The sequence below is a fragment of the Antechinus flavipes genome, chromosome 3 (genome assembly GCF_016432865.1).
Source record: "Antechinus flavipes isolate AdamAnt ecotype Samford, QLD, Australia chromosome 3, AdamAnt_v2, whole genome shotgun sequence".
Lineage (NCBI taxonomy): Eukaryota > Metazoa > Chordata > Mammalia > Dasyuromorphia > Dasyuridae > Antechinus > Antechinus flavipes.
In genome coordinates, this window is record NC_067400.1 from 286,204,880 (window position 1) to 286,230,376 (window position 25,497).

A 25,497-nucleotide genomic window follows, 5' to 3' on the forward strand; every position below is an offset into this window, starting at 1 on the left:
TATTGACCTTTGGCAGTGTTTGCCTAAGATGTGTGTGCTGATATGCTAACTCAAAGAACTGATCTTCCTAATGTACTCATAAGCAATTTTCATCTCTTTAGTTTTTTTTTGTTTGAGTTGTTGATCATGCCAGTTTTGAATTATTTTGACTCTCTGAGAGAGGCCCTGTGATGACCTGGGGCTTAATGCAATCAACACAATGTCATTTGCTAACAGAAAGATCTGAAGGACCTCATTCTCTCTCCAACAATTTTTTGGGTTCCAAAGAATTTTTATTAGATACAGAATTTCTTTGTAATATCATAAAATTATTTAATGTTTATCTGAGTAGTCTAATTAGTGAGGGCTTTGATTCTGTTTTTTGTCAACCACTTCTGAGTGCAGTTTTTGAAGAGGTAGTATGGTATAAAGTATAGAGAAATGACCTTAAAGCCAGGAAGATAAAGTTTAAATCTTACTTTGGAGATGTATTGGTATTATGACTCTAGGCATGTCCTTTAACCTCTCTTATGATCGTAGGCCAGGTGCAGTTTAATTGATAAAGGAAATTCCTAATTTAGAATTTTAATGAAATCATTGGTTCAGTTTCTCTGTCTCTGGCCTCAAGTTTTTGAAAGAGATAACCCACATATCAAATTCAGTTTCCAATTTGCTTCTTGCTTCGGATTTGATTGAGAATGGGATTGAGGATTCTAGTTCATGGAAATAAATTGTGATTTAAAAAAAGGGGGCGGGGGGGAAAGGAAGTCTGTAAATGAGAATAGTAAAAGCTTCTCCAGCAGTACATCAAAAACTGTGTAACTTAGTTGATTGGAAATTAGTATCGAGTTTCTAGTTTTAGTGGAGATTAATGGTGCATCTTTCATTGATTATTGTCACTGATTTGTTTTTCAAATCTAATTTATTTGGTTTTGGTCAGTAGGGATTACTCATTCACCTCTCATATTTTTCACATCAATGGATTAATCTTCTTTTTTCAATCCTTTTCTCTCATTATTCTCTCTAAACATGTTTTCAGAAGCACTACTATTTTTGGAATATTTTTATTAGGGGAAAAAAACTAAATATTACCTATATACCTTTGATAAGTTTGATATCCTCCAGATGGGAACCCCTAATGTAGCTTAAACCCTTTATTTTACATATGATAAAGCTGAGCTCTGGATAGTTGAAGAGATTTGCCTTTGACTACACAACAGATTATAAATGTAAAGTTTTCATTTTCTATAGAAATTATGTTTGGGATAGTCTTATATATTTGATTTTTATAACAGATAATTTTGTAAGGTCAATGTAAAATTAAAATTGTGATTGATAGACAACCTCTTTACTTTTCTGAAATTCAGTGCATATAATTCACACCTCTCTAATAATTTTAATTATTTTGTTATCTCATAATTTTTTGTCATTTCATCTTTCCCTATGCCTTACAATAAATAACCCTCAGTTCTTTTCCAGGTCATTTCTCCTACACAGGCTACATACTCTCTTTCATTCCCCATCCTGACCCTTTGGTGAACTATTTCAATTATATACTCACCTCATCTCTCAAATCCCTTGCCCCTCATATGTCTGCTGCCTTCATTTCTACTCAAGTGCTAATGTATAAAGCACTCCTCCACTCAAGTAAGAAAAAACCCATGAACCTATGTTGACTAAATCCATTATATTTTTGTTTTATGATCAGCTGAGTCCTAAATGCAGCATGGCAATCCTTTCATACCTCCCTAATTAACTCACTTTCCTACTTAACACTGTACCTTTTGAAACCTTTCATTCCTAAATCCTCTGATAGCTCTTCTTCCCTCTCTCTTATTTGAGTACTTTAACTCATATTCCACTGAAAAATTTTAAGTCCATTCACTAAGAATTCCCTCTTCTTCCCTTTTCATCTTGTTATCATTCAGTATCTCTTTTACCTCTATGTCACAAGAAAGAGTTGTTCTTGCTGTAGCAAATCTTTCTACATACCCAAGAAATTCCGTTTAATCCTGCCTTTTCTGGCAGGTTGCTCCTCTCATTCCCACTCTTATCTTTTTCTACTGACTGCTTCCGTGCCATATATAAAAATATTTGTCTCCTCCTCATTCTCCAAAAATCCTCATACAAACTGTTAATCCTTGGTAGCTGTTATCCTATGTCTTTTCCTCATTTCATAGTTAAATTAAAAAAAAAAAAACCTACCATCAGTGTCTCCACTTTTTTCTTCCCACTCTAACTGTACAATTTAGATTTCAGCCTTCCATTCACACTGTTCTCTCCGAATGTTCTCTCCAAAGTTACCAGTGGTCTCTTAATTGCTAAATATAATGGCATTAGTCTTTATCCTTTTTGACCTCTCTGCAGTTGTGACATTGTTGATCACCATCTTCTTTTTGATATTTTATTCTCTAGGTTTTTGTAACATTGCTTTTTCCTGGTTCTCTTACCTGTCTGACTGCCCTTTCCTCAGCTATCCTTTCTGAATCTTCTTGTAGGTTACCCCCATAAACTAAATATTCTTTAAGGCTTTCTCCTGAATTCTTGTCTTTCAATATGCTGTTTCATTTGGAGATCTCAACAGCCTTCCATGAATTCAGTTATCTCTATATAGATGACATCCAGATTATTTGTCCAGTTTCTAACCTTTTCCCTTAACTCTAGCCTTGCACATCCCATTGACTGTTGGACATCTCAAACTGTGTGTCCTGTAAACATCTTAAACTCCACATGTCCAGTTTAAATCTTGGTTTCTTCCACCTCCTCCCCCCCCACAAAAAAAAAAAATCTCCCTTGTTTGTCTAAGATACCACCATTTTCCCAGTCATCTAGGCTTAAAACTTAGGTGTTATATGTTCCTTACTCTTTCCTCTCCCCAGCTTCTCTCTTGTCAAGCTCTATCAATTTGACTTTTATACTATCTTTCACATATACTCCCTTTCTCTCCTCTGACATTACCACCATGCCAGTGTATAATTTCATCATGTCATGCCTGGACTATAACAATAGCCCTCTGGTTGATCTCCTGCCTCATCTCTTCCCACTTCAGTCCATTCTTACACAAGTATTAAAGTGAGTTTCCCTAAACCCTAACCCTCTACCTTCAGTGACTCCCTCTTACTTCCAGGATCAAATATAAGTCCTCTATTTGACTTTTAAAGTCCTTATAACCTGTCCACTTTCTGCCTTTCTGGTTGTCTTCTGATACTGAAAAAAATAAAATTCTCAATGCAAAGGAAAACTATTTCTATGAGAAGGAAAAATAAGATTTATCTCGAGATCTATGTGGATAAATAGCCAATTCACCAAGTTATTTAGATTTTTAAGAAGAAATATATAAAAGATGGAAGCAAGGTCAAGTAACGGGGTGAATCTAAGAGTGTGATGCAATAAAAATAGTATGAGGAATACTGAAGTTCAGAACGAACTAAAGTTTCTTACAGAAACCTAACAACAAATAGGGGGTAAAAGAGTTAGTTATGCTGAAGAAAAAAGGGGATTCCAACCCTTGCTTAGTCTGGATGGGATAATGGTAACTGACAACAGAAAAGCCAGAGATGTCCAGTGCTTGTTTTGCTTGTTTTCTCTGCTTAGAATGACCTTTGCACTGGAAATGACAGAACAAAAAATGAGTAACATGAAATTGATACCCAAGATAAATAAGGAAATTAGCTGTCCTTTATGAATTCAGGTCACCTGAATAAACTACATTCTTAGGTGCTGAAGAAATTAGTGGATATGATTTCTGAGCTACTGTCAGTAATATTTAAAGATCATGGAAAATGATGTTGGTAATGCAAGATTGGAAAAGAGCAATACCCCACTTAAAAAAAAAAAAAAAAGGGAAGATGAACAAATCTGTAGACTATAAGCAGTGTGATTTCCATTCCTGAAAATTTTTTAGAACAAATCTTTAAAAAAATGATTGGCAAACATCTCAAAAGGAAAGTAATGATTATAAAGAAATACCATGGACAATCAAGAATAAGTCATATCATTCTAAATAATAATTGATTAAAGAATATAAATTAGGCAGTTTTCAAAAGAAATCCAACCTGTCTATAACTATATGGGAAAAATGCTCCAAATCACTAATAAATAGGAAAATAAAGCAATTGAGATTGTATTTGCTTGATTGGAAAAGTTGGGGGAGGAGAGAAAATGACAAATGTTATAGAGGCCTTGGAAAAACAGGTACATCAATAATAATAATAATTAATAAATTGTTCATGGAGAGGTGTGAATTGTTATAGTTATTTAAAAAATATTTTGGAATTCCCAGAAAATTACCATCATATCCTAATGTTAACATATATTAACATACCAGCAATAGAACTAAGGCAGTGTACACATCAGTTGGGATTTGGCTGAACATTTGAATCCATGATATACCAATATAGGTTGAAAGAATTGGAGAAGTGTGGAGAAGCAAAGATGTTACTTATTAGTAAGTATTTGAAGGTCTTTAATTTTAAGGAAGAATTACAAGGAGCCATAAAGAAAAGTTGCTGTCAAGAAGCTTATCCAAAGCTATCCAAAAATGGAATGAGTTGTGTTTTGAGGTGGTGAATTTCTCAGTCTTGGAGGTCTTTAGATGGATGCCAGAAGGCTACTTGTTGGGTATGTTAAGAGAATCCTTTTCTGTATATGTTGAATCATATTGCTGCTGAGATTCCTAACTCAGATATTGTGCTTCATTAATTAACATTCTTAGATTCCTATATATTAAGTAGCTCTCTTCTCTCCACCTTGTTTACAAATACATTGTGAGTTTTAGAGTCCTATGGAATGTACATTTAAAGCTGGAGGGGGGTGGAAGCAGAGGGGAGAAGAACATAGCTTAGCTCAGTGGATAGTGCATCAGCCCTCAAGTCAGGAGGACCTGACTTCAAATCCAGGCTTAAACACTTGATTTTACTATCTGCATGACTTTGGTCAAGTCACTTAATCCCAATTGCCTCACAAAACAAAAATTAAAAAAAAAATTAAGCTGGAAGGCATTCAACTCCCTACATTCCAGCTTCAAATGGATACTACTGACCTTTCCAAGTATTTTCAAACCATCCCTTTAAATATACTTTAAACATTTGCCAAAAAGCAAAGTCAAATTCACTGGCTTGTAATTAAAATGTCCTACTCTCTTCCTCTGTTTTTTTAAACAAATCTCTTACATATGGCTTTATGTATTTTCAGATGAGCAGCATCTCTCCTTTTATCCATGTTTCTTCAAAGATTACTGACAGTAATTGCTCAGCAATCACATTCATAAGTTCTTTAAAGACTCTTGGAGGCAGGTAGGTAGAGTCAGAATATGTTCTGTGAGATTTCATGGTCACTTCCTTTCAGGGTTTTTAAAATTTTTTCTTTATCAGACTGTTCTTTTTAATTAATCAGAATCTGATCTAAAGATTCCGCTCATCATTTCCTCTGCTGTTGGAAGAAGAATGTTTTCTTCATTAAGAGAAGTCAAGAATTTATCAGCTGCTTTGCTTTTAATGGAATGTTCCAGCAGATACCCGGAGTTGTTTCTTTTACATCATTGTTGTTACCTCCTTTCAGTTTATCTTTTTCTTTCCCCCCTAAAACTCATCATTTTCTCCTCCTGTCTAGAGAATCTCAGTAGTTTTTTGTTTTGTTTTGTTTTGTTAGTGTGAACCAAGACATTCATTGGTTTAGAAGGCTCCCAGGTGAGTTGAGGAAAGTTACATCTACCAGTGCAAATCTCAAATTGAGATCTCAATGACATTGTTCCCCCTCACTCTTTAGCTGTTTCTTATGCCTATGAATTTCTTCCTCCTCTCTATTTCCTAGTTTGCTTTGTGCTCTCAAGTTGTTGATTGTTCAAAATTCAGTATTATTCCCTCAATTCATTCAAGTCTCAATTAAAAATCCTACCTTCTTCAGGAAGCCTTTTCCTTAATGCTAGTATCTGCACCTGAGATTATCTGTTCATTTATTCTGAATGTATCTTGGTTGTACTAATATTAATTGCTAGTGCTTTATTGTTTACAAAGTGCTTTACAAATAATCTCATTTTAGCTTCACAACAACATTAGTGGCAGATGCTGTTATTATCATGAGGTTAGGAAACTAGGCAGACAGATTAATGTTTGAAGCAGAATTTGAATTCAGGAATTCTCACTTCAGATGCAGCATTCTATCGATTGTACCACCTAGCTCCATCTAGTTTGTTTACATTATTAGATTGGGAGCTCCCTTCAGAGTAGGAGTCAACTTTTTTTTTTTTTTTTTTTTTTTTTTGCCTTTCTTTGTATCCCTAGTTCTTAAACACTTAATAAATATTTGTTCACTTAGCTATTTTTCCTATGTTATATTTACCATTCTTTGTGATTGATGGCTTAAAAGATGTTTCTCTTTTGTCTGTGCTCATACCATATTGCCTAGCATATTATAGGTTCTTAATGAATATTCCTTGATTAATATGTGTGGGTAGTTTTTTCTCTTCTTCGTTTTTATTTAAAAGACTATTGATTAGGTTTGCATGTCTCTAGACAAATGTTTTTCATAAATCTTATTTAATATGTTCCATCCCTGACCTAATTTTTACCATTCCTGTATTTCATATTATAACCCATAAATTAAACCTCATTTTTCAGATATCCTTTTAATTAACTGTATATTTCCTACATTTTTTTCTTCTGAAACTCTTACCTTTAATCAGCAGCCAATAATAAAAACACCACCTGTACCCCTAAGTTGTTGACTTTGTTCAACATTCAGTATTATTCAGTCAGATATCATATCATCCTTTGCCTGATTTTGCTCCCCCCCCACCTCAAGATGCTATTGCTTTCTCCTTTCTCTATTTATCTCTGTTCATTTTATTATTCCATTCTTCCCTTTTCCCAGTGAAAGCTTCATATGGACTGAGCTATTTCATTTTGGTTTTGTATTCCCCATAGCTTAGTGTATCTTAAACATAGTAGGTACTTAATTATTGCTTGTTTAATTAAATTGTTTTTATTCTTGAAAATTCCGGTTCAAGTACATTTTCCCATAGGAAAATTTTTATAATTGGTTAGTTGCTGAAATATTATCATTCAGTTAAAGTGTTGAGTTCTCAAGTCTGCTTGGTGACCTCATCAGCTATTATGACTTTAATTAACATCTCTAGGCACTTGATTCCCAGATCTAATCTTTCTTCTCAGCTCTATCCTACATCGTCTATTGCCTATTGAACATCTCAAATTGGATATCTCTTAGATAGCTCACTCAATATATCCAAAAGAGAACTCATCTCCACTCCCCATTCCCTAGTGCTTTTAACCCATCCTTACTTTTGAGCTTCTTGATATCTATTTAAAAGGTGCCATCATTCTTTTAGTCATCTAGGTTTTCAGTTTCAAGTTCTTCTGACATTATACTCTCCCTAATCCCATATATCCATTCAGTCACCAAATCTTACTGATTCTGCTTTTGTAATATCTGCCACATTTTCCCTTCTCTCTATTCAGAGATACCACCCTAGTGAAGATTAATCACTTCTCTCCTGTACTATTGTAATAGCCTTTTAATTAATTTCCCTCTCTCAAGCCTTTTTCTTCTTCAATCTGTATTCTACCCATTTACCAAATTGATTTTTCCAAAGTACATGCCTTTACCATGTTGCTCCTTTGCGTAGCAATACAACCTCCTACTTGTCACTTAAACCCTTCACAACCTAATTCCAAGTTAATGTAAAATAATTTTACATTATTCCCTATCATGTATTCAAAGATCTAGCCAGACTGTCCATTTTTGCTCTTTCTCACACATAATAATAGCTAGCATTTATATAGTGCTTTTTATGACTTGCAAAGTACCTTATATGTTTTTTCGGACATTGCACTTTCCCTCATTAGAGTCTTTGCACTGGCTGTTCCTCATTCCTTAAAAGTATTCCTCATCAGTTCTGTCCCTTAGAACCCCTTGCTTCTTTCAAGCCTCAAACCAGGAGCCATCTTCTACATGAAGCTTTAACTGATTTAACTAATTATTGGTGTCCTAAACCCATTAACTTATATTTATTTTATTTTATAAAAGTTAGATGCGCTTTTATATACATATTGTTTCCTCTTGATGGAACTTAAGCTCTTTGAAAGTAGAAACTTTTATTTTTGTCTTTGAATCCCAATCATCTAGCATAATTGGTATTTGATAAATGCTTGATATTTAGCTAATTATCACCATTTATAATAATGCTTCTATAGGAAAATGCATTCTGAATTCTCAACAGTAATTTCAAAACAAACTTGTGTAACATAGCCAATGAATTCATTGGAACCACCATACAATATAGTCTTGTGTCATTCAAGCTGTAAACTTTTGGGGAAAAAAAGAACTTTCCATATATGCCCACATATACTTTAACTGAATTGAGAACTGTTTTAGTAACACCACCTGTTACTTTTTCACAGAATGGGCAGCAAATTATGGATGAGCCTATGGGAGAAGAGGAAATTAATCCACAGACTGTAAGTAAAACTAACCTTATTAAAATTTAGCATAGGTAATTAATAGATCATCACTAGCTTTAGTTAGCTTTAATTTGCAAGAAGGAAATTCCAGGATTCAAAATTACAAGTAATATTGGTGATATGTGATATAATGGTGGTGCTGGTGCTGGTGCTGGTGCTGGTGCTGCTAGTGCTGCTAGTGCTGGTGCTGGTGCTGGTGGTGGTAGGAGGAGGAGGAGGAAGAGATAATATTCTTCAAACATTTCTCCCCCTACCTCCCACCCCCTGTGGTATGAGATTACATCTCATTAGCTGCAGAATAGAAACTTGAGTTTAAAACAGAAGTTTTTGTCTCCACGTTTGGATCCATTTCTTTTTAAAAATCCATTTCTCATAAGTTTTTTAAAAAGGTTTTGTGAAATTATCTAGCTGATTTTGATATAAAAATTAAACAATTTGTTTCATGTTATTCATTACTGGCTTACTTAAAATTTGGTGTTTAAAAAGTTCAAACTGATCATAGATTTGTAAAAAAAAAAAAGATAAATGTCTGATATACTGGTAAATTTTTTTTCTCAATAAATAAACATTATTATGGTATGATAAACTGAACACAAGACTCAGAGTCAAAAATCCTGAGCCCCAGTTCTGGATTGAGAAAAGTTTCTGCCAGAAAATTATTTCGCCTCTTTGTGCGTTGGCTTCTTCATCTGTACAATGTCATTAGTAACCTATAATAGGATTGTGAGGAATGTGCTCTGTAAACCTAAAGCGCTGTTAGTTTGCTTTCTTTATAAGAATGGTAACGGTTCTGTATTGTCTCCTATACATATTTCAGAACCATAGACATTATCTTGAAAGACAGTATTTGATATTCTAATTATAATCGAGGCATAAACAAGGGGAGACATATATGCTTGTTTAGTCATTTTCAGTCATGTCTGATTCTTCATGAACCCTTTGGGGGTTTTGTTGGCAGAGTTACTGGAGTGGTTTTCCATTTCATGCTCCAACTCGTTTTACAGCTGAGGAAACTGAGACAAATAAGTTTAAGTGATGGCCTAGAGTCACACACCTAATAAGTGCTGAGGCCAACTTTGTACTTAGCTCTTCCTGACTCCAAGCCTAGTACCCTATCTACTGCGCCACCTAGCTGCCCCACGCAGGCTTGCCAGTAGTATTTGCCACTATCAAGGAAAACAGTCAACACATTATCCCCCCAAAAAAGGTGTTTTTAAAAGAAGAATGACACCATCTAAATGTTTCTGTTTGCAGATGACATTGTACTGATTGTATTAAACCCCAGAATATTGCAAAGCCTTCAAAATGAGATTTGTGGTTAATCAAGAGTTTGGCCTAACTCTCCATACAGAAAAAGCTACATGAATAAAGACTACCTCTTGTCCAAAATATGATATGCAGGGCGGAACTGCTCAGTGGACAGCTTATATGTCTCATTGACAGTATATATCTCATTTATAGACAATGTAATTGCCTGTATATGTTTCAGTTAAAATGTAGCTAAACCTAGTATTAAGTTTTAAGTATTCCAAGAAGAAGAAGCTGAATTGTTTTGAAAAATGTTGCATTGCTTTTAGTGACCCCAGTGTTTTCCCTGAAATAAAGATACTTCTTTTAACAGTAATATTGTTCTTGAGGTTACTACATGGCAGTAGTCATGGAAAACTGTATTCTCCAAAGAATTAAATTTGAGGGTCACCTCAAGCTTACAGTCATGGTTCCTGGTGAGCATAAATAGTCTATTTTATCAAAATTTGATCAAGAGGAATGATAAGGAATGTCATCAAAGAGATGGTGTGACTGGGGGGAAAAAGGTGAACTGGAGACAAGAAAAATAAATTATGGAAAACCCACATGTTCTCTTAAAAGCTTAACTACATCAAAAGAAATAGACTACCGTACTGGGCCCAGGCCTATAACCAATCCATTGGGGAAAAAAGAGAATGGAATCAAGTATCTATTGAAGAATTGATCTGAACAATAAGGGATGCTGCTTCGTTAGGAACTGAAGTGAAAAAAGAGATGATAAAGGATGGTGACAGAGAGCTATAAGATGTGGAATCTTTACTTTCAAAAAAGTACCACCTAATTTCTTACTCAATTTTTTTAGAGGATAAGCTGCTAAATTTCTGGTGGTTCTTAATATAAAAATGAATATTTCCCAATTTTTTTGTTGGTAGGCTTCTGCTTACACATTTTTCTTGTTGCATTCATCACAAATATACCAGAATTATTTTTGAGTAGATAAAGAAATTAATAATGCGGAGCCTCTTAAAGTTGAGCCATGGTGTATCTCCTGCACTTTAGTGGAAGGTATTCAAGGTTTGGCTATAGGGGGACTAGATTAAAAAACTGAAGTATCTGTGACCTTGAACAATTCATAGTGTCTCTGAACCTCAATCATCATCAGTTCAATTAAAGAGCTGAATTAAGTGACCTCCAACCTCTCTTTTGGCTCTAAATCTATTCCCTTCATGTGTATATCATTATTGCCTGAAAGGATTCATATATCATTAAACATAGGAATGTAAAATAGAATTATTTAAGATGAAGAAAATGATCGTTTAATCTTTCACTGGCTGTGGTACTGAAAATTTTTTGTTGTTGCAGGAAAAGTTTTCTTTATGTCATAGTTAAACCTATGAAGACTTATAGAATGTGTCTAGGAGAATGATGACTTTTTTTCCCCCCAAATTAGTTAGATTTCAGTTAAGTAAAATGAAGACCACCAGATAGTGTAAAGAAATAATTTGGGATAGGTAATCAAATTGTATATTATTAAATTATGCTTCCTAGGCTAACTACTCCCAAATTTTAACCTGTTCCTCTGTCTCAGTAATACTCTTTCCATTCTAATTACCTGCTTTGATACATTTGCCTTCTCATCTTCAACTTCCCATAAACACTAGAGGGATAGGGGTCAAAATCTTGTTGGCCTTTTGTCTGAAAGATGTCTAGTTGCTTGGCCTAATATAAAGTTTAATAGAAAAAAGCAGTCGTACATATTCATAACTAACAAATCTTTAGATGGTGGTTGTTGCTTTATACTTTTGTTCTGGAAGAAGACCATGATGTCAGGGAAATGATGCCATAATATTCAAGTGAAGAGAGAGAGTTAAGTGAGAGAGGGATGTGCAAGGTCACTTTCCTCACTTTTCCCTCCAGACCATCTGAGTCCAGTGGCAAGCTACAAGGAGTCCTTGGCCTTTTTAAGTTTAGGTCTTTAACATGTCTGACTACAAGGGAACGCATTCATTGATTGAGGATGGGTAGCATTTGAAACCCAGAATCTCCTCTTTCACCTAGTTAAAAAAAAAAAAAATCTAAATAAGTGAATGAATGAATCTGGGAGGGGCAGACTCTCATCACTTCTTGCTAAAGAGAAATGACTGCTATTTACATTCAATCTGAGTCATTTGGGACCCAAACAATGACCAAATGGGGCTTGGCCTAGGACCTATTGCTGGCCAATTAGAATCAGATTGGATTTGGTTTAAATTCTGGTCCTTAAAAAAAAAAAATCAAGCCATTAAACCCCCAGATATCTTGAAAGAGTTAAGAGGTGCAAAAGAGGAAAAAAAAATTTGTAGGTTAACTAAAGATTTAAAGGGGAATTTGATGAATATAGGAATGCTTCCTAAAAATGTTTTAATACTTAAAATCATAAAAAATAAAATCCAAAAAAAACATAACAAATAATAAATTCCAGGGGATTGTTGATTAAACTATTCTAATTTCTTCCTTCCAACAGATAGGTAATAGACTTATTGTAGAATGAGACATATATTTTTTGGACATAGCTAATGTGAGAATTCGTTTTGCTTGATTATATATATTTATTACAAGATATGTTTTTCTTTTTATTTCAGAGGTAGGGATAAAGGTGGGGAAGAAAGAAAAATTATTAAAAACTAACTTTAATTGAAAATTAAATGTATTGGTGATATGTGTGTGTGTGTTTATGTTTCATATAGTCTGCTGTTGAACTAATTAAATAATTAATATTCAGTAGCCAAAATAGGAGAAAGGATAAATTTTGTGATTAACTCAACCTGGCAAAAGTTTATTATATTCTAAAGCATTATAAGTGTATTGGGGAATGAGGGGAGAGTTACATTAAAGCAAATATGAATGAACCTGCCTATTGTTTTACAAGTGATTTACTAGCAATGAATACTATCCAGATATAGCTAAAAAATAGATTTGTGACCATCTCTTTCTGTATTATAAATAATATTCTTTCATTGACAGTAGTGACTGCTTCTTAGGCTTAAATTTTTCTTCATGCCTTTGCAAAAAGAAAAAAAAGCTTCATTTTCAGTCATGATCATTACATGAATCTCTGAGCTTTCTCTAGCTCTATACTATATTGTTAGAATTTATATTCAAACATTTCTTGGTTTAGCTAATAATTGCTTTTCTGTCTTGTTGGCTGCTAGATGGCATAATCTATAGAATGCCATGCCTAGGTTCAAGGAAAGGTTAAAATCCAGTTCTGACATTGATCAGCTGTGTTACTTAATCCTGTTTTCCTGAATAACAACAACTTATCATAAGATCATAGATTTAAAGTTAGATGAAATCCTAGAGGTCATTCACTCTAACCTTCTTATTATTCAGATCCTATTTCTGTCCAGCTCAATGTAGTTATTTTATGAAGTCTTTTTCATTGGTTATAGGCAGTTTTCCAAGTTGTCATAGGATCCCTCGTTTTAGCTTACAGGTGTTTCTAATAAAACTGTCATATTGATTATGCCATCTTGTAGTTCAGTGGAAAAAGTTCTAGGATAAATATCAAGAGACTTTGGTTCCAGTCCTAACATGTAACTTTGCTGTGTAACATTGGGTTAACCATTTTGTTTCTCTAGGCCTCAATTCCTCAATTGACTCCTGTGTAAATTGTGAGTTTTATTTTGTTGTTGTTCTTAGTTATGTCTGACTCTTGACTCCATTTAGGGTTTTCTTGGCAAAGATATTAAAATGGTTTGCCATCTTTTTTAACCCTTCAGCTCATTTTACAGATGAAGCAAACAGGGTTAAATGACTTACTCTAAATCACACAGCTAGGTAGTATCTGATACCAGAGTTGAACTGAAGAAGAGGAATCTTCTTAACTCTAGGCCCAGCACTATGTTTAATATGCCACCTAGCTGCCCTGAAGGCTTTATAGATGAATCTAAAGTTCCTTCCAATTCTAGAGTTCTGTGACTTACTGTTCTGTAATTGTATAGCAGAAATGGAAACTTTTGATAATCCCAGCTTTCTCTTTGTCTTCAGATACGTAGTCAGCTTGGTGACATATTGACAATGACACTGTGTTCCTAACTTTTCAAAAAATATACTTGTCTTTGATTAAGACTTCTAATTTGTCTGAATATCGAATTTATTGAATTTATTATGGCCTACTCTTCTCTTTATCCAAAAAATTAAATAAGAAAAAAAGCTTTATTCCAGCTTTTGTTTTCTTTTTTTCATTCTTAAACATGACTGGAAAGATTATGAAGTCTGAAATATGGCTTAATTTAACTGGTGTTAGATAGTAGACTGAAAAGGACAACTAAATTCATTTAATGTTTTTAGAACAGAGTGAACTCAATTACTCAAATAACTTGCATTTGTTAGAGGATATTATGTTTTTCAGAGTACTACTTTGATAAAGTTGGTGAATGTTTTGTAGAGATTTACATCGTTTCTTATAAGGCAGTATTGTACTTTAGGACATTATACTTCTGATGGAGACTCAGATCCCATCTCAGACATTTACTAGGTGTGTGCTCATAGCCACACCACCTCTAACTTTTTACACTTCATATCCAGTAGCAGCAAAATAGGAAAAATGATACTTGTGCTACTCACTTGACCAGGCTATAAAGATTTATATAAATGAGTTAGTTGGTGGTATTATTTTTCTTAATCTGATGTGCAGCAAATACATTGCAGTTCAAGGGCTTCTTTAGTAGATGAAATTTATATCTTTGTTCTTTAGTTTTTGGACAATAAAGAAGTCAAATGAGGAGGAGGGGAGTGATAAAAATGTCTAATATAGTATAAGTAAATCATTTCCTAACTAAGTCTTCTCCAAGATAAAATAAACCTAGTGAATAATACTTGATTAATTAAACTGATAGTCATAAAGCCAAATATCAAAAATAGTTTAAATTCATTCATTGTCATAGGCATTTGAAAACTTTGATGATGCTAATATAAACCAACATATACTCCACACATTGTCATCTTTATCTTTAGTTCCCCCCCCAAAAAAAAAAGTGTACAGTTTAAACAATGGGACTTAAGTGACTGTCACACAACTTGTAACTAAGATTAAACATGAACTCAGGTCTTAACCTACTGCACCATCTAGTTGCAAAGGAAACTTGTTTAGCAAAATTTCAAGCAGAAAACAAAGAACATAATGGTCTTAGTAGTTATATGATACTGGCTTGACCCTTGGGGAAAAAAAAGAACCAGCCCTAAGCAAGCACTGTCATCCCCCTATTTTTTCCTATTCTATTTCCACAACACAATCTAATATCTTCATCTTGGCATTCTAAAAGACTACCCCACTTCCCAGCCCACAATACCATCCATCTCTGACCATTCTGTTTACTTTTTCTCCTTTCTCTTTCCAGTAAAACCTCCTGTTTCCTTATGGTAGCTACATTAGAAAGATGAAAGGAAATAAGACATCTCTTTCCTCAAAAAATAGCTCCTAATCCCTCAAAACTTGGACTACTTAAGAAAGTAACAGAAGATAATATTTTTGTGTCCATTTCTCTTTTCTTTCCTTTTGATTACTTTCTCCACAAAAGGAAGACAAAACTAGATAATTAGATCCAAACTAATATTGATAATCTTAACTATTTATAAAGTATGGATAGTAGTAACTGTAGTTCCTACCTCACAGAATTGTTGTGAAAAATAAATATAATGTAGGTAAGGTATTATATAAATGCCATTTATTAAAATTATCATTAATCTCATAGCTAATGATGAGCAATCTGTAGTTTAGATTAAAATAGAACTGGGACAAATCATTATTATGCTGTTACTCTAAAGTTTAGCAAACTATTGCACAACTGGATAAGTTTGATTGCTTTTTTCGTAATTGAAAAAAGTATTTAAATGTAAGTTCATATTTTATAGGCTCACATTCTATAGGTTCATTGAAAGCCTATAGAATAAATCCACTAGCAGCCAGGGTAATGAGGATATATGAACTGCATCCTGTTGCCTCATATTTTTTACTTTTTTTGTTCTCGATTTTTAATTTTTAAAAGCTTTTCATTTTACATGATGTAGAGACTAAATATTTGGAATGGATACATCAATTAAAATGTTCTTAAATTTTTATGAATTGATGTTATATTTAAGCAATTGTTGAGCAGTTTTGTTGGTAATAATGCTTCAATTCAAGCAGGGTTTCTTTTGAATTCAAAAAGATACTTCAAAGAGTCTGTATTTGTTGTTAGTTTATGGTGAATAGTGATGCTCGTGGTATATAATTCTGGCCACTCTGTAATAATCATCATTAGTAGTATCATCATCATCTTACTCTGATAAATTCCCCCAGTTGACTTTTATTACTTGGTGAAAGTGACCTTTGATGATTACACATGGCTTTAATTTCCTTCTTAAAGGCATGAATTTGTGAATTTGTAACTAATAATGCATTGTTATGTTGAAAGTGCTGTTCTTGCTCCCCCTGCTTTTAAACAAATGAGAAATTAAGTGAATTAATTATGTGTCAAGAGGAAACTGAGATTACTAGTCATCAAGGTCAACTAACTTATAATAGTTAACAAATTCAGCTTTTTTTTCAGTCATTTTCACATAATCTCACATATTCCTCATAACATCCCTGTAAAGTAGGTCTGGATGTATTACTTCCATTTTACAGTGTAAGAAACTAAGACTCAGAGTTTAAGTGATTTGACAAAAAAGACACATGGCTTATAAGTGTAGGAATTAGTATTCAAGCTTGACTTAAAAATTCAAGGCTCATTCTGGCACACCATCAGTACCTCAGGGTACCATGAAGAGAATAAGAGGAAAGTGAAAAATATATGGAATGAGACTGAAGAGGGGAATTCCAGTAGATTATTTTCACTCCATTCTGAACCTCTAGTGAGAAGAAGCTGCATCTGTACTTCATTTTGTTAGATGCTACAAACTATTTGGAATTCTCTGTCTTATTTTTTTATCTAGGTCAAAAATCATCAATAATTAGCTGACAATAAAAGAATTAAATTGTTGTAGCTGGTAACTACTTTTAAGAAAATTAAGTATGAAAGAAGACACATAAATATAAATAAACTTGCCTTTAGTGTTTTGATTTTTTTCCCCCCTCTCTTACCTATCATATTCAATTTATAAGTTCATTCCTATTCTGTTTCTTTAATGTCACCTTGTTTTACCTGTTTGCCTATTTCCTAACTTATAATGTTCTGGTTTAGCTTTTTGGAGGTCTTGGGACAACCCTTGGTCTCAGCAGAATAATCACTATAAGAAAAGTCAGGAATAAAGTCCAAAGTCTTTATTATCTCCTTCACAGTCTGTCTCCTTCATCTGGGGCCTGGCTAACTTTCTGGAGGCCCTCTGCACTGGGTCTTGGTTTCAGTAGAGGAAATGCAGGAGGCAGGCAGCCACCAGAGGCTGGTCCAAAATGGAATCTCTATGGCTGACTTTAGTCTCAGTTTATGTACTCTATTACAATTACATCATTACAGTATACTGAATATAAACCAATCATTATATCACTAGATAACCATTATTTGTTGTAATTTGTTGTACTGAACTAGAGAGCTCACATGCTAAACTAGATAACCATTGTCTTATCAATTCCATTGAGTTAACACCTTGTTGTAAGAATCCTTGTTTCAAGTACATTTCTCCAGAATTCTGGCCCATTACACTAAGTTGTCATTAGCCTTATTCTGACCCTCAGTTTAGGGAGCTGAAACTCTTGAGTCATTGCAAGGAGGTCAGTTCAAGCATTTAGGGCTAATTACCGATTGGACAATACTCTATTAGCATATGCTTGGAAAAAGGTCCTTCCCACTATCCTGTGCTGGCTCACTGATTGGTGTATATAGAGGATTGTAGGAGGGACTAGGGGGTGGAGTAAGATGAGCCAGAGTCACTTTTTGCATAGACAAGGAAGAAGGTGGTCCCAGAGATTCTGCTTCCATTCTGTTCAATCCTGTGTCTAAAGACCAAGAATAAAGACTAAGGACTTAACTGACTCCGGCTGATTCTGGGATATCTGGGGTGTTAGCGCGGTCATCACAGCTCAGTTATTAAACTGTAGTAACTAGCAAATCCAACAAAGATGTGGCCATTCTGTGTCAACTGTTAAAATTTCCTCATAAATGAAACTGACTACTGAATGATACGTCTGCTTAATTCTCATGATCTACCAGCATTTTTAATTTTTTTGGTTTTTATTCAATACTGTGTCTATTTTACTTGACTGTTGTATTACATTTCACCTTTTCATAGCAAGTTTATGGGTTGAATAGCTTTTTGAGTGAGAATTTGGGAACCTCATCACTTTGGAAACAATTTCTATAAGGAAATGTGTTCTACTTGATGAAATTATATAATTTGGGGCCTTTCTGGTATAGAGATAATGCATTTCAGCAATTGATATATCATGCGTGTATTATAAAGCAATTTCTGTCTCTACTATTGTTACTATAAGTACTTTTAAGATATTACAATAAATTGCTTATAACAAATAATCTTATAAATAAGTACCTTCTTATATGAATGTTATGAATATTATTATAAGAAACAGTCAGCAGGATGATTTCAGAGAGGCCTGGAGAGACTTACATGAACTAATGCTAAGTGAAATTAGCAGAACCAGGAGATCATTGTATATGGCAACAACAAGATCATACAATGATCAATTCTGATGGACTTGGCTCTTTTCAACAATGAGATGATTCAGGCCAGTTCCAGTGATCTTGTGATGATGAGAGCCATCTACCCTACACCCAGAGAGAGACTGTGGGGACTGAGTGTAGATCACAACATAGAATTTTAACTTTTTTTGTTGTGGTGGTTTGCTTGAATTTTATTTTCTTTCTCTTTTTTCCTTCTTTATCTGATTTTTCTTGTGCAGCAAGATAATTTTATAAATATGTATACTTATATTGGATTTAACACAGATTTTTACCATGTTTAACATATATTGAATTAGTTGCCTCCTTCTAGGGGAAGGAATAGGGAGAAGGGGGTAGGAAATTGGAACACAAGGTTTTGCAAGGAACACAACATTTGCAATGTTGAAAAATTATCCTTGCGTATGTTTAATATATAAATAACTTAATATATATTTTATATTTATATGATATTTCATGTAAATAAATATAAATATATAAATAACCTTAATGTATAAGTGAATAAATAAATAAAATGCTTCAATGAAAAATAGATACTTTCTTTGATCTTTATCCATCAAACAACCTTTTTTTTTTTTCCCACAATTTCTGTAATTAATCAGAAGGAAAAGTAGAGTTATGACTGAGCACTGCCAGTTCCTTCCTCCTTTCAGGAACTGATACATTATAGAAAGCAAGGTTGTGTTGTTACATTCACGTATATACTTGTGTACAATTTTACTGTGATTTTTGACAGTGGTTAATGTCTTTTTTTTTTATATAATTTTTTATTGATAGAACGCATGCCAGGGTAATTTTTACAGCATTATCCCTTGCATTCATTTCTGTTCCGATTTTACCCCTCCCTCCCTCCACCCCTTCCCCGAGATGGCAAGAGTCCTTTACATGTTGAATGGGTTGCAGTATATCCTAGATACAATATATGTGTGCAGAACCAAACAGTCTTCTTGTTGCACAGGGAGAATTGGATTCAGAAGGTATAAATAACCCGGGAGGAAAAACATAAATGCAAGCAGTTTATATTCATTTCCAGTGTTCTTTCTCTGAGTGTAGCTGCTTCTGTCCATCTTTGATCAATTAAGGCTCTCTTTATCGAAGAGATCCACTTCCATCAGAATACATCCTCAAACAGTATCATTGTTGAGGTATATAATGATCTCCTGGTTCCGCTCATTTCACTCAGCATCAGTTCATGTAAGTCTCGCCAGTCCTCTCTGCATTCATCCTGCTGGTCGTTCCTTACAGAACAATAATATTCCATAATGTTCATATACCACAATTTACTCAACCATTCTCCAATTGATGGACATCCTTTCATTTTCCAGCTTCTAGCTACTACAAACAAGGCTACCACAAACATTTTGGCACATACAGGTCCCTTTCCTTTCTTTAGTATCTCTTTGGGGTATAAGCCCAGTAGAAACACTGCTGGATCAAAGGGTATGCACAGCTTGATAACTTTTTGAGCATAGTTCCAAATTGCTCTCCAGAATGGCTGGATGTGTTCACAATTCCACCAACAATGTATCAGTGTCCCTGTTTTCCCACATCCCCTCCAACATTCCCCATTATCTTTCCCTGTCATTCTAGCCAATCTGACAGGTGTATAGTGGTATCTCAGAGTTGTCTTAATTTGCATTTCTCTGATTAATAATGATTTGGAGCATATTTTCATATGTCTATAAATAGTTTCAATTTCTTCGTCTGAGAATTGTCTGTTCATATCCTTTGACCATTTATCAATTGGAGAATGGTTTGATTTCTTATAGATTAAGGTCAGTTCTCTATATATTTTGGAAATGAGGCCTTTATCAGAACCTTTGATTGTAAAAATGTTTTCCCAGTTTATTTTTTCCCTTCTAATCTTGTTTGCATTTGTTTTGTTTGTACAAAAACTTTTCAGTTTGATAGAATCAAAATTTTCTATGTTGTGGTCAATAGTGACCTCTAGTTCTTCTTTGGTCATAAATTCCTCCCTCTTCCACAGGTCTGACAGGTAAACTATCCTATGCTCTTCCAATTTATTTATCATCTCATTCTTTATGCCTAGATCATGAACCCATTTTGACCTTATCTTGGTGTACGGTGTTAAGTGTGGGTCAATGCCTAGTTTCTGCCATACTGATTTCCAATTTTCCCAGCAATTTTTGTCAAATAATGCATTCTTATCCCAGAAACTGGTGTCTTTGGGTTTGTCAAACACTATATTATTAAAGTTATTGGCTGTTTTGTCCTTTGAACCTAACCTATTCCATTGATCAACTAGTCTATTTCTTAGCCAATACCAGATGGTTTTAGTAACTGCTGCTTTATAATATAATTTTAGATCTGGTACAGCTAGGCCACCTTCATTTGATTTTTTTTTCATAAATTCCCTTGAAATTCTTGACCTTTTGTTTTTCCATATGAATTTTGTTGTTATTTTTTCTAATTCATCAAAGTAGTTTTTTGGGAGTCTGATTGGTAGTGGTTAATGTCTTGAGTTTTGGTGTCTTTGATTTTGTTTTTTAATTTCAAGTTTTGTCACTAAAGAAAATTGAGTAGTTTATTTCAGTTAGCAATACAAATAAGAAACCCTGGAGAAGGGTTGGTTTGCTTTATTTTGCTGGGGGGGAGGGGAAGGGGAGGATTAGTAAATAAGCACTGTTTTGTTTTGTTTTTTTATTTTCTGCCTTCTCCCTCATCTCTCCCTCCCTTCCCCTTAAGGAAAATAAAGAACTCATGCAACACAGTCAAGCAAAACAAATTCCCATATTGTCCATGTCCAAAAATCTGTGCCTCATTCAGCACCTTGAATCTATTACCTCTCTGTCAGGAAGAATAATAATTCACCAGATCTCTGAAATCATGGTTATACATTGTTTTGTTCAGAGTTCTTAAGTCTTTCAAAGTCTTGCTTGTGTTAGTGTTGATACTATGTAAATTGTTCTGATTCTGCTTACTTCATTCAGCATCAGTTTACACAAGTTTTCCCGTTTTTCTGAGCCCATTCCTGTCATCCTTTCTTACAGTATTCCATTATATTCACCATAATTTACTATTGCATACTATAGTTTGTTCCATCCACCCCCTTAGTTCCCTGAGCTTTATTATTATTTGTTTTTAGCTGCTATAAGTAATTTTGTGTCTGAGGGACTTTTTCCTTTTTCTTTGATTCTTTGGGGTAAACACCTAATAGAGATACCATTGACTCAAAGGAGATGAATTGATGTTAACTGAATAGAGGAATGACAGATCCTGTGCTTTGGGAAAATCACTTTGGGGTCCAAATGGACATAGTAATAGTATAGGGAAAGACTTGGGACTGGCAGACTCACCAGCAGGCTCTTGTATTGGTCCAGGAATGAAGTAATGAGGGTCTGCACTAAACTGGCATCAGTGTCACAGGAGAGAAAGTGCCATATTTGAAAGACATGTCAGTGATGAAATCAGTAGGCCTTGGTGACAGATTAGATGTGGAGATTGGCAGAGGGAGGGAGGAGAGGAGATATTGAAGAGTCCAGGATTATTCCGTCAGAGGACACCTATGATTCATGAGAAAACATGAATCAAACAGGATCAAACAAAGCAGATGGAGGAGAGGTAGTCTCCTCCCCCACCAGACTCTAGGCAACAGGGCTACACAAAACCAATTCCCACCAGTTACATTGCTTTTGAACCTCTTTGGAACACTCCATTCTGCTTCCCCAGGAAACTCTTTGTTAGGAAATCTCCTTGTGTTGCAAGATTAAATCCTACTGGTACTGACATCTATCTCATCTATATTCTCTTCACTTCTGATTGGCCCCTTTAGCTAGAGGGACATGGATCAAACAATCAAAGTTTAGAAAAGATAAAAAGGGAAGATAATAATAAGAATGAAGAAGAAAGTCCTTTTCAGGAAAAAAGTACAGAAATTTAAATTTTAAACTAATTAGCACAACAAACTGAAGGGGAGGAAAAGAAGGGGGAATTCTACTTGAGTACTTAACTCAGTGGGAAGAAAGACTCCTTGCCAAAGAGGATTATATATGAAACAATGAATTTCCATTTCATACCACTAGCTTTTTAATAACAAATATACATGTATGATACATTACACCTGTCATGTTCAATACAGTCCCGCTTGTCTGAGTTTCTTTCTGAAATTTTCTCTTCTGTTAATTATTTTTTAAATGTTACAATGGCCTTTTCTTGGCATCAGTATTGCTAACTTATACACACCCCTTCCTTCCTTCTGTCTCCTATCCAAATAACTGAACAAAAGAAAGGGAAAAAAAGACCCTTGTAACTAATAAACATAGTCAGGCAAAATAAATTCATACAATAGTATGTCTCTGTACCTTGTGTTTATTATCTGTCAAAAAATAGTTAAAATGCTTCATCATGAGCCCTTTGAACATGGGTTGGTAACTCTATAACTGGAGAAAGTTGGTAACTGCATTGATCAGAATTCTTAAGTCTTTTAATGTTGTTTTTCATTACAATGTTGTTCTTATAGAAATTGTTCTCCTAGTTCTGCTCATTTCCCTCTGCATCATTTCCTAGCCAGGATTCCTTAAAATTATAGCACTGTAATATTCCAGTACATTCACATATTATAATTTGTTCAATGATTCCCAAATTTCTAAGAAATCTCAGGCATCTTCTTAAATGCTGGTTCTTTTCTCTCCCCTTTCTCCTACCCCAGTTTCCTTTTTCCCTCTTCAATATCATAAAGTTTGTTTTGCTTGAGATTATTCTGTCCCTAGTATTGTCCTTCCTCTTAATTCCCCCTCCTCTCCACTTGTTTCCCTCTTGAGTTTGATATATTTCTGTACCAAACTGTGTTTTGTGTGTTTCAACCCATCTTTGTTCATTTCAAGTAAGAGTATGATTCCCTCTGATGTCCATTCCCCTCTACCTTTTCTTTGTTTCTATATTCTCACAGTTTTTCTAAAAAATATTAAGTTCTAATCTCTTCTGTGCCAATATACTCTTCCTTTTAGCCTCATTTCTTAGTACATTCTCAGGATCTGTTTTCTTTATTGGTTCCTTCATTATAATCTTTGAAGATTTATTTTGCTGGGGTGGGGGGGGGTTTAGTAAATAAGCACTGTTTTGTTTCTCCCCCTTTCATCAATTTTACTTAGCTTTTCAGGGTAAATTATTCTTGGTTATATTCTTGGTTCTATATGTCTTTTGCCTAGTCCAAGGTCTCTGCTTTTTAGGAGAGTTTACCAGGTCTCTGGTGATCCTGATTGTAGTTCTTTGGTTCTTTCTTTCTAGATGTTTGCAGTATTTTCTTCTTTGAGATAGGAAGATCTGGTTTTGGCTGTGATATTCTTTTTTTTTTTTTTTTTTAATTATTATAGCTTTTTATTTACAAGTTATATGCATGGGTAATTTTACAGCATTGACAATTGCCAAACCTTTTTTTCCAATTCTTCCCCTCCTTCCCCCCACCCCTCCCCCAGATGGCAGGTTGACCAATACATGTTAAATATGTTAAAATATAAATTAAATACAGTATTAGTATACATGTCCAAACAGTTATTTTGCTGTTCAAAAAGAATGGCTGTGATATTCTTGAAAGGAATTCTTTTGGAAGGTAATCTGATTCTAACAGGACTTTCCTCAAAATAATTTTTTGACATAAGGTAAAGAATTGCTAACTTCATTTTATAGTTTTCACTTAATAATTTTAGAGAATTCGTTTCATTTTTTAAAAGTTCTCCCTTGTGTTTTCCAGATGCACTGTATTTAATATTAAATACCTTCTTTTTTTCTAATATTTTGATTTTGTTAAAATATTTCTTGTCGTTTAATGGAGTCATTGATTACTGTGTAGTAAAACTTTTTCTTCCAGACTACTTTAACTCTCTTTCCAAGTCTTTCCTCAAGAACTTTAATTTTTATCTCGTTCATTTCTTCTAGGTATTCATGTAGCTTTTTTGTAAATTCATTTTTTTCTTTTGAATGTCCATTTGCGATTGTTATGGAATTAGATTTGCAGTAATTTTTGCATTTGTAAATATTTTCTTTGATTTACTCACATCTCCAACTTTAGTTTCTGAATTGGGTCATTGTGGCAGATCTGAGTTTTGCCTTTAGCTGTACTTTTGGCTGGAGTTGTTCAGCCTTGTTTGATCTTGCCTAGATCCCCTCAGTTCTAGTGCTGAACTCCACCTCCCAGGATTAGGAACCCTATGCACTCACTCCCCACCTTCACCTCCAGATCTTTGAAGATATAGCACTGGATTCTCTCAGAAGAAAATGTTAGAGACCCTGGACCTGGTTGGTCCCAGTCTTATGGCATTCTGTCACTATCACTATAACTTCAGCCTCTGTTTCCTCTTTGTGAAATGGAAATAATACCTCACCTTCAGTGATTCAATATGTGTAATGACTAGGAAAAGCATTAGTATTGAAGTCAAATAAAATGAGTCAACCCTTGATTATAAAACCTAACCATATGTGTTACCATTACTAAGACTTCTGATTTTCATAAAATTTAGTTTTGGAAAAGACTCTAAAACTCAACCACTCATTTTACATATGAAGAAATTGAGACTTGAAGGTAACAAACTAGTTATGGAAGTCATAGTACTTTAAATTAAATATACTTTTCACTATTCTAGATTCAGTTTCCTTTTCTATAAAATGAAGTTAGCAATTCTTTACCTTATGTCAAAAAATTATTTTGAGGAAAGTACTTTGTAAATGAACTACTATTATGGATTTAAATGATGCTTCATTTTTATTTAAGATATAAATTCATATAACTTTTTAGCTATGATCTTTAGTTATAGTTGAAATAAGGCTTTCTAAGTTTGAACCTGTTTCTTTCTCTATATTTTGAGGAATTGGATTTATCCATATTTTCCAAATTAACTCCCTTCCACCCCCACGTCACTATAAACTTTTGAGTTTGAAATATATTGGCAGATTTCCTTGAATGCTAATCTTAGGAGTTGACAAGACTCTTGATATTTAGGGCATTTGGGATAGTTCTATCTAGGAAATACTCGTAGGACATGTGAACATATAGCAAAATAGAAAAAATTAGAAAGGGATATTTTTAATATATTTATATATTTTTAATGTGGATGCATACATAATTTCATATTTGGTATTTTATTTTATTACTAGCATCCTTATTTATTTATTTGATGAGG

The 25,497-nt window shown here is 34.1% G+C and overlaps 1 protein-coding gene across 3 annotated transcripts in view; it reads left to right on the plus strand.

The window, feature by feature from the left end:
• RPS6KA3 (ribosomal protein S6 kinase A3) overlaps nucleotides 1–25,497 on the plus strand; it is a 99,735-nt gene that overhangs the window by 6,084 nt on the left and 68,154 nt on the right. For all 3 annotated transcript variants that reach the window (XM_051985130.1, XM_051985128.1, XM_051985129.1), the window contains exon 2: nucleotides 8,397–8,453. In XM_051985130.1, coding sequence (XP_051841090.1) covers nucleotides 8,397–8,453 — 57 coding nt within the window. The remainder of the gene's footprint in view (nucleotides 1–8,396; nucleotides 8,454–25,497) is intronic.